General features: G+C 39.6%; 1 protein-coding gene across 1 annotated transcript; it reads right to left on the reverse strand.

The window, feature by feature from the left end:
* Positions 1–448: 448 nt before the first annotated feature.
* Positions 449–10125, reverse strand: cdr2a (cerebellar degeneration-related protein 2a). Its single transcript, XM_084072715.1, has 7 exons — positions 9900–10125; positions 8156–8268; positions 6248–6396; positions 5538–5714; positions 3921–4235; positions 3111–3408; positions 449–2705 (listed from the first exon to the last, which is right to left on the reverse strand). The coding sequence occupies exons 1-7, from the start codon at positions 9973–9975 to the stop codon at positions 2442–2444; spliced, it is 1392 nt and encodes a 463-aa protein (XP_083928841.1). The 5' UTR covers positions 9976–10125; the 3' UTR covers positions 449–2441.
* Positions 10126–10751: the final 626 nt, after the last annotated feature.

The raw sequence follows: 10751 nt of genomic DNA on the forward strand, positions 1-10751 counted from the left end.
TGGTTAAAATTGGAAACTGTTGCCAATTGTCCGCAACCGCGTCCTAAAAGCAATAATAAACACTCAAGTGATATCGTATTATACCACAGCTACAACACCTGCGGCCTAGATATAATCACAATCTTGTGTATTGTTGCTTAAATACTGTCCTTTTCTAGTAAGCTCTATGGTATTAAATTCCCCAATGTACACAATTTTAAATACTACATATTAAGCAGACATACAGTACACAAATACAAGTTCAGACTCAGCCCCCCAAAATGTACTGCTTTGATTCTGACAGCTGATCTCTGAATACAGTCGGATGGAGTTTTACCCCTGTGGAGTGAGCAGCGCACTCAGCCACAGAAACAACAAATATTGCAGATGAGGTCTGTCCAAGATAATTTGGCTCGGATAGCCAATGCCCTGATATCTGAGGTCTTGCACATTTTACAATAGAAAAGTGTATGATTGAGAGTTTTTAATGGTCTAAAGTGCCACACCATTTTGCTCTCTGACAACGTATTTTCCGATAAGAGTCATCTGAAGACATTACAAGAATGACATATTACTCACAATCTAGATTGTTATTTAGTACTGCATTTGCATTCACCATGTCTAGCCTGAGAAATATATGGATTCCTACATTGTTATGGTCTTTAGGGCAAGAAACTATTAAGTCAGGGAGAAATCTTCTGAAAAGCCTTTTACGATTACACAGATGTATACAGACTTTGTACAATGGTATTATTTTCTTTTTTGTACTCTACATATACTTGTTTTTAATCTCCCATTTCATGCTGGTTGTTCATAACTGCAGTGAAAGCATTCCGATTAAAATGTCACCTGTCATAAATATCATCTGAAACAGTATTTGATCATAATTACATTATAGATCTGAGAAACAGTGACACAAACTAATATTATCAAAATAAATAGCAACAAATAATCTCTAAACATATGTCAAAAATAAATAAAACAAAAACAATTGGAACTGTGATTCAGTCATAATGAAAGTGCAACACTCATACTCTATGTCCCACTGGCACATGGCTACTAAGCTGTACTGTAGATAGACTTGAAACACTAAATATTCAGTGTTCACTTTTTGTCTGGTAGTTAATTACCTTTGACTGAAACAATTATTGCCATCCAACACAAAGAAATTACATTCCAGCTCTTGAGGAATTATGGTTAACTAAAGGCTAGTTTATGCTCCATCACGCAATGGTGTCGCGTGCCGAGAACGGACGAGAATAGCAGACCTACTGTATAAGCTCACAACATGTCGAAAGCGAGACGCTATTCTTCGTGCGAGACACCATCACACGGCAAAGTATGAATCAGGCTTAACACTTCAGTCTTTAGCATACCAAGTTACTAAATAGCTCTGGTCTTTCAGTGTATTAACTTGACAAAGCTCTCTATTCAGTCCAGCCCAAACATTTCTGTTTGCATAACATACAAACAGGGGCTATATGTTCAACGTACAAACAACATGCGATGTGGCTTTTTTCTTTCCCCATAACCTAGCACCAAGTGGTCCGAGTTTTAACTATTTAGACAAATCTGAACACTTGTACTCCGGCTGAGCCTGACATAACATGAATAATCTGAACACATACAGTACATACTGTACATACAGTATATATACAGTATATACACATCTTACTGTATGACCATCATTTTTAGAATACTGCACAAATACTTTCAGTCATTTGGTCTGAGGCATTTTAGGATTTTTTTTTTACCAATCATTAGTACCTCTTAGCTGCATGGTAATATAGAAGGACCTACACATATGATTCTACCTTAGGTCAAACTTGGTGAGGTTTTGACATCAATCCTTGAGTCTGCATTTCTGCCTAAACAATAACCCCTGGCCTGGACATGTGTGTTATCTGTAAAAAATAACAAAAAACGAGGGTTTGTGCACTGCAGATAAGCTAACATGGATATCTGAATTGCCGTTCAATAGGCGGACTATAACCTCATTCCCAGTTTTATCTCCCAACTCACGAGGAGACAAATTACTGCTGAAAGTGTGTTCATTTTACAGGACTAAACGTTGAGCAGCCTACCGGAACATCCGGCTAGCCCAGTACTTCCTGTACAAAAACCATTAAACCATTAAACCATTCAGCTGACTCATATACCAGAGTTTGAACAACACTAATGTTTGGATTAAGGTAGATAAAGAATATAAAGGAAGGAACGTAGGAAGAGCTCATTGATGAAAGCATTTGAGCTTCTTAAGATGATGTGCGATAACAAGTGGACTGCATTATGTATAAGGGGCACAGGCATAAAGATCATTGCACCGTCTGGATTCTATGTTTTGATCCAAGTAACCTCCAAATGATATTTGGTCAAAACATTCAAGGACCAAAACTAAAGCAAACCCCATACCAGCTCATAAATAATACTATTGATGCAGTCCTTTGGCAGAGCCCTCAAATTCAATGTCCCTGAGTGGACTGTGTGTTCTCACTCAGGTCGTCTTTGGTCTTCTGGATGCAGGTAAAGATTTCCTTGAAGAGAGCTTTGTACTCTGGCGGCTGCCCATCCTCCACGACAACTGTCACATCCGTCATGACACCCAAGCCGGCGTTTCTGCGGCGGATTCGATTGCCAACGTAGGGAGTGCTGGCTGTCTGAACAGCCTTGTGGTTCATGTCATCTGCTCCCTGCTGGCACCGCCGCAGAAGCTCCTCGTATTTTACCTGAAACATGACAAAAATGTACATATAGAGTAGGCTAGTACATTTTCTTTCTTTTTTTTTACATTACGTTTTTACATGTTTTTAACTGATAAGGATAATTCATGGAATAAGTACAAAGTTCAGAAGCAAAATAACCCAAAATTCTGCTTGTGGTGAGGCAGACTGTAGGGAAAAAAATACTGAGGCAGTCATTTTGCAGATGAGCAAGGCAACAGCTGACGGACGTGTTTCGACACTTGGGTCTTCAACAGGGTCAAGTTCAGTGAGTAATACAATGATGATTTTTTTTTACCCAAAATCAATTAAAGCTGCAGTTCGTAACCTTTATGTTTAAATCAAGTCTTATGAAAAAAAGCTCTAGATTGCAGCTTTAACTAACCACTACACAAGCTAGGAATACACCACCTGCAGTGCGCTGTACTGGGCATCCACTTCATTGAGCAGAGAGATTCCCCTTTGTTTTACTGCCTCTGCTCGTCTGATGCACATCTGCTCGTGGCCACGCCGAAGGTCATCTGTATTGGTCCTCCTCACAAGGATGTCACTGCTACACCTCTGCTGGCTGTATGCCCCTGGCTCCACTGCCTCTTTCTCCACCTTCTCCTTCTCCTCCTCCTCCTCCTCCTCCACACTCTGCTTGGGTTTCTCGTCAGAGGGAAAGAAGACCGTATCAGGTAGCAGCAGCTTGTCCGGCCTCCTGGCACTGGCGGGGGAACAGCAGCATGTTACTCTGATGTCCAATAAACTATTACATACAGTAATACATGTTATGGGTGCATTCTAAATGATGTCACCAGTTAAAAAAAGTCTAAACATTAAAACATCAACAATCTGATTAAACTTATAATCACAAATAAAATTGAAAAAGATTCAAATACCACCGAAGAGGAAAAAGCGGAACTCCAAAATGAAGGATGCAAGACTGGCTCAGATAAACATTCTTATTTATTGTCAGAATCTCTTAGGAAGGCTGAGGCCGAAACGCATCAAGCGTTCCCAATAAATAAGAATGTTTATCTGAGCCAGTCTTCGTCTTGCATTCTTCATTTTGGAGTGCCGCTTTTTCCACTTCGGTGGCATTTCAGTCAATCTAGTTATATTTATAGCCGAGCACCCACTACCTAAACAAAAAGGCATCCAGAGGAAGCGCACCTGCTTTATTTCTTACCAAAATAGAAAAAGATGTCGGTGCTACAGTACTAGCTCAGGTCTCACCTGCTTGTATAATCGGCATGCCACAGAAGCCGGAGCTCCTCCACTTCGGCCTCCAGCTCCCTCTGCCTGGCCTGGCAGCCCTCCAAAGCGGCCAGCCTCTGCTCTAGAGTCCCGTTCTCTCTGGCCGTCAACTCCGTCTCCCGCTCCGCCACCTCCCTGCGACTCCGTTCTGCTGCCATCTGCTTCTGAAGGGTCTGGATGGAGCGCTGAAGGATGGCATGCACCTCTTCTGGGTCTTGGTGTTCCTCTCGGTCGTAGGAAGACACCTGCGGAGACCAGGGTCGATCCATGCGCAGGCTTTCATAGTCTAGGTACCTGAGACAAGGAAGGTGGACAGATATGTGTAATTTCAGAAAGGGGTGACACTATATGGCGAAATGTCATTATTTTTGTGACTACAAGTGTGACTTTGACTGTCAGACCTTGACTTTGATTGTGTCCTTGACCTTTGACATTTTAACCCAAAAGTTAATCATCTCTACGGGGTAGACTGTTGATGATTCCCACTCATTTTAATGAAACTCTGCCCATCCATTCTCTATTTTGACCATTATTGTGACCACAACCCTGGACCTTTTCAACGCGAAAATGTATCATCTCTTCAAGGCAGCCTACAGATCATTCCCACCAAGTCTCATGAAAATCCACCTCTCCATTCCCACTAACAAACAAACAAGGTAATGTAAGCAGTCCTGTCTAATACACACAGACAGACAGGACTGATTACATTACCCTGCCTCACATTGCTGCAGGCTGCGTAATCAAACATTTTATTTAACAATGGTGGCTTACTTTACTTTAGGCCAATGTCGAGAGGTACACCTCAGCTCACTCCACACAATAACACGGTTTCAGAATAAATAGAGAGGTATGCTGAACCAACAACGTGTTACACAATTATGTTTTATCATGCCACTGACTATAAGGGAGGGTTAAATCCCCTCTTGGAGAACACTCCGCTGTGGATTATATCTACAATCTCTAGGTCAGATTATGTTGCCTGGCTTTGGGTAACCAGAGGATGTCCAATCATCATATGGGGCTAAGACACCAGTGCACTGTCTATGGATAGGTATCATATCAGGTGCTACCAACAGAGAAGCGGTTCCAGACAACCATTAGTTTGACCACTTTCAACATGATGTAGCTATTCTCGTCATTTCATTATAGGTGAAATGTTCAAACATTTAAAAAAAAAAAAAACGTTCAAATATTTCCTAAATGTCCAAAACATTACTCATCTAAAAGCTCACAACACATCATGATGCGTTGAAGCTTGTAGATTGGTTATTTTCATGCAACACCACTGTAAGACTAGGGTGAAGTCTCGAGGACATCTACCCTGTTACTTCTGGCACAAGATAAAATGACATTCAAATGAACTTTACGTCTTCAATAGTGCAACAAACAAACTATGAAAAGCAGCCGCATGCCAACTGGCACATTCCGATCCCAGGAAGTCTGTGTTTCGGGGCAACTTCCTGTGTTTATCTGCTGCTATTGTTTTGTTTTGTCATGTCATGTAATGTCCTTCTCGAGATAGTGTCCCTTTACACATACTTGTAAATTAGTATCTGCAAGGACACAAAGGTATTTTTACTGCATACAAACACAAACCTGTCATGGTTTAAGTCATAGAGCTCCTTGAGACAAGACACACTCTGTGCTCCAAGGCTGCGTCTCTGCTCGGTCAGTTCTCGTCTGTTACGCTCTTTCTGGGCGCTCTTCAGTTCCTCCACCTGGGTCTGCAGGTCCTCCATGTGGGTCTGCAGTGCATCAATGGTCTCTGTCAGACTATGGCCAAAAGAAGAGAAGAATTATGTGGTGTAGAAGTACTGTAGTGCATAAAATGTGGTGTGGAAGTAGTGCATTAAAAGGTATGTGAATATAGTAGGATCACAGGACTATAGGGATGCAACTATTGATAATTTTCTCAACTAATATTCTATCGATTCATTTTGAGATATATTTTATACATCAACGAATCGACAGGAAGAAATTGTAATTAATGATTTTTTTATAATCGACTAAATCTATTGACTTATTTTTCATATAACTAATAGCAAAAATTGCTGGTCTACAACCTCACAATGTGTCGCATCATGACATGTTGTGAGCTTGTAGATCAGCTATGTTCGCTACTTTTGAAGATTTTAAGAAAAAGTATTATTATTATTTTCAATCAAATCTGCTGGATAATTAATGTACATATTCATAAATGAGCTTCATGTTTTTTGCAGTTTTGTCTTCTTTTTTACAGCAAGAAATCATAATAATTTGATACAGATTGACCAATAGGTGGCTGATTTGAGCAAAAAGACACTGACCTGTGGATTTTCTGCTGAGAAAGGCGGTTGTCCTGCACCAGTCTGTGGTTGCCCTGCTCTAAATCCCTGGCTGCTACATCCAGCTGCTCATACACCTTGGCATGCTGGTCATTCATCTGCCGCAGCAACTCCACCTGCTTGGCCAGGTACTGTAGGAGAGGAGAGAGACATGTATGGGTAAAGGAAACGAGCCATTTCTCTACAGCTGTCAGAGAAAACCATAGACCTCCACCGACCATCCATGGAATCTCCAGTGTTAAGGGCCTTTTGAACTTCTGAAAACACTAGCAAACCCCCTCCCCACCTCCAAGAATTGCCAGAAGAGTTCACTATCTCCTGTGAAATATTCTCCATCCCTTCCCATAAAGCTTATCAATGCTGTGAATTATTCACAGCATGTAGCTTTAATATTAACTATAACTGTTAGAGGAAGCTTAAAGTAAAACTGTTGGCTATAATCTGCACAGAGCTACTTAAGAGAGGAACATTATTTGAAGTTGTAAATTGAACTTTGAACACCATGCTCTCACCATTAACATTAAGAGAACATTGACTTTTGCTCAAGACAAGTACAGAGACAAAATAGAAGAGTCTGGATGGGAAGATAAGTGCAATATGATCACAGTGGCTAGAGCAGAGCCTGACTAGACCTTGAAATTGAGATAAAAACGTATCATGTGCAAAGCATAATGTTTTATGTGTATGCTAAGTCAAAGAATCGGATCAATTTCACTCTCCTGGCAGACATTGTGTTATCTACGTTTAAGGGCACAATGTTTTCAAGAATTACATCTACATTTTGCGGAAAGTGCTTAATATTATACTTTGTTGTACAACCATGTTGCTTGCTGAAAATAATTGATTTTCAATTGAAAAATCTGCTGCACTTTTTATATTAATTTCAAAAGTGGAGCAGAAATGTATTTCAAAAGTGAAACATTTGAAAATCAGTTACTTTCGGCAAGTGTCACAGTTCAATTGTACATGAAAGTATAAATTAGCCATGAGACTGACAGCAGACACTATAGACAGGGGTCAGCAGAATACAAGGGATTAGCCTATCAAACTCATTAAGTACTCAAGCCACTGGCAGACACACTGTTGTGTAAACAGATTAAGGCTCTATATGCTGACCTGAATGAATGGCCTGTCCTGCAACTGTAATAGGTAATGTCACTCTGTACATCTGTCAAATTACATATACAGACATAATGTCAAGGTATATGTCTATGGCTAAATGTCTATGCACACCGTATGGTGGTGTCCGATGAGTCAACACAACATATGGTGGTGTCCAATAGGTCACTACATTTAGCTTGTTTGTACAGTATGTTTCTCTAAATAAAAAAAAACAACTGGTAAACTCTGTAAGTGAACAATGATTATAATAAAACTTTGAGTTAGGTTCCACGTGAATATGATTATTTTTTTTATGTGAAATAGATTTAGATAATAACCAAAAATAAGGTAATAGGACTTGGAATGTATTAAATTTATTTTTTCAACATTTAGCTCTCTGTGAGGCAAATATTGGTTCAACCCGAACGAACTGTGCAAAAGACTGATTAAATCACAGTGTATTTGTGACTTGCTTTCACTTAACTTCTTAACAATGAAAAGTCGCTGCCAGCAAGAATTATTCCATTTGGACTATTCTCAGTGGGGCTCTCATTTTAGACTCAGTCATATTAAAAAAATAATAACAGTAATTTAGACAAACATAGTGTCTATGGTCAGCGGTTGGTTCGATAACAGTAATTTACTTGCAGACCAAGCTGTGAATGTGAGTATAGAGTACAGTATGTTAGTCATGCACATGAGACCAGTGGGTCGTTTCCACAAATGTGGTGGAACAGTAAATACTCTTCACTTGGTCGTTATTAAGTCTAGTTTTAGTACTGTTTCAACCTCTATCTCCTGCAGCTGTTCCTGGTTGGTGCCATACAGCCCCTGCAGAGCCTGCTCCAACTCATGGTTTCTGTCCAGGAGAGTTTTCCCCAGCTCAGCTGCGAGATGGAGATCTGTAAACACACAGGAAATCATATTGAATAAACAAGGTGTAATGTTCAATGTCCAAACATTGCAGTGATAGAACCACACGCTTGTAAACAGCAGGTCACACATGTTTGTAGGTTCTTTGCACATTACCTGTCTCACACTCACACACACACACACACACACACACACACACACACACACACACACACACACACACACACACACACACACACACACACACACACACACACACACACACACACACACACACACACACACACACACCTTCTAAAAAGGGTCACACATCTCTGTCCAACCTGATATCACATAATCTGGTACACAAGTTGTGTGTGCTGAGTGTTTAGAACAGGAAGGAACTAAGTAATGTTATATCAAGTTAATTTTTGGCCCAGCGGGCGTACTGAGTGAGAACATCCGATCCGCCAGTAGATTTACTGTGCAGCAGTGGTGGAAAGTAACTAAGTACATTTACTTTACATAAGTACAGCAAAATGTTGAGGTATTTTTACTTTACTGGAGTATTTCCAATTTTCTGTACTTTTACTTCTACTCCACTACATCTCAGAGGCAAATATTATACTATTACTCCACTACAATTATTAGACAACATTAGTTACTAGTTACATTATAGATTTTGATTGTTATTACAAAACATACATTAACCACTTCAGCTCTGTATACATTTCGGTCATTTGAAAATAGCAGATCTACAGCGACAAGCCTGCTATTTTATATATTTTTTGAAACTTGTATAATGAGTACTTTTACTTTTGGTACTTTAAGTATATTTTGATGCCAATTCGTTTATACTTTTACAAAGTATATTTGATTCCAGACTTATACTTTTTTTTTACTAGAGTAAAGAATGTGAATACTTTTTCCACCACAGCTGTGCATAAATATCTCCTTATCCAGGACAGAATCAACGCATGGGAAATGACAGCCTCGGGAAATCCTGGAAACAGCTGAGAGTCTGAGACCCCTCTGGATTTTGTCTGCCCTTACCCCATGACCAGTGTGTTTATCACAGTATGAGTGTCACAAGAGCAGGCTACAGAATTTAATATATCTTCTAGTTGTGTGGTGTATCTTTATTTATCATGCGTTTTAAATGTACAAAAAAGTGCAAAAGAACACAAGAAAAACACACAAAAACACGCATTGAGAGCAGTGGCTCTCAATTCGTGGTCCGGGGACCCCAAGGCCAAGGGGTCCTTGGGGGTTCTAACTTCTACAGGTTCTCTAGCTACATGATTGACATTTAGGAATCATTTAGTCCAATTTGTCCCATTTAAATGAAATGAGGATTTTACATAATGTAGAATAGATTGGTTTTTTTTTTAAGGATATAATTAAGGGGGGTCCATGGCCTGCCGCCTAATGCATATCAATGGGTCTCTAAAATTTTAAAGGTTGAGAATCTCTCCACAACAAGAGCCTCTTAACATAATCCAACTATTCTACTCCAGTAGCCAATTCATAAATATTTTTTTTTTTTAAATGTTAGATAGATAAATTACTATTTATAAGTTACCCTACAATTCCACAACAGTGTGTGTTGTGTGTAGGCTACAAACCACAGCAGCTGACAAGTGTTTAGGGCGCGACCAACCCATACATAAGCAGCCCTTACCACGTTCAAGGTCCTGTTTCCCATACCAAGACTGTTCCCCATCAAAGTCTTCCTCCACGATCATGTCCGCTAGCATCGTTATTATCTATGATCCCGCTGAAGACAGTCTGCAGGCAGCCGTCATGAACTAAAGCAACGGGACCCACAGGCAGGTTGAACTAGTTGGCCCGGAGAGGTGGGCATAACGTTCGTAACGCTCATGCTATGATGCTCAACCTCATCCTCCGGCGGTGTGTTCACTTCTGCAGCAACGTGGCAAATACTGTCAACCGCCCAGCGGACAACCAACGTGACGTAGTCAAAACGGTGTGACCAATCACGGTGAAGTAGGCGGAACAAACGTTTTGTTTTTCTTTTAAGGGCTGCTTTGTTTACAAACATAAGGCAGTGGTGTAAAGTAACTAATTAACTAGGTACATTTACTCAAGTACTGTACTTAAGTTACTCCACAGTTACTTTTACTCCACAGTTATATGAAAACTTTAGTTACTAGTTACTTATTAGATTTGTTTTTTTTATTAAAAAACACACTGCATTAAGGCAATAATTACAGTGCATTCATCTTTTTGAATGATTGATTGAATATTGATTGAATACTTTATTAACAGTTTGCAAAGACAAGCACAGGGAAGTACAGTTCAATACAAGGTCTGTTAAGAGGATTTTAAACCCAATTGTTGCTTGTTTCCATTGGGGTCCTCTACAGTACAGAGTGCATTCTAAAAATATATATAAAGGGTCATGCCTATGTTCCCACAACCTGAGGAACCTGAGTATAAGATAATAATAATGATAATAATAATAATAATAATAATAATAATAATAATAATAATAATAATAATAATAATAATA

The sequence above is a fragment of the Gymnoscopelus microlampas genome (genome assembly GCF_963454915.1).
Source record: "Gymnoscopelus microlampas genome assembly, chromosome: 11".
NCBI classification, from domain to species: Eukaryota; Metazoa; Chordata; class Actinopteri; order Myctophiformes; family Myctophidae; genus Gymnoscopelus; species Gymnoscopelus microlampas.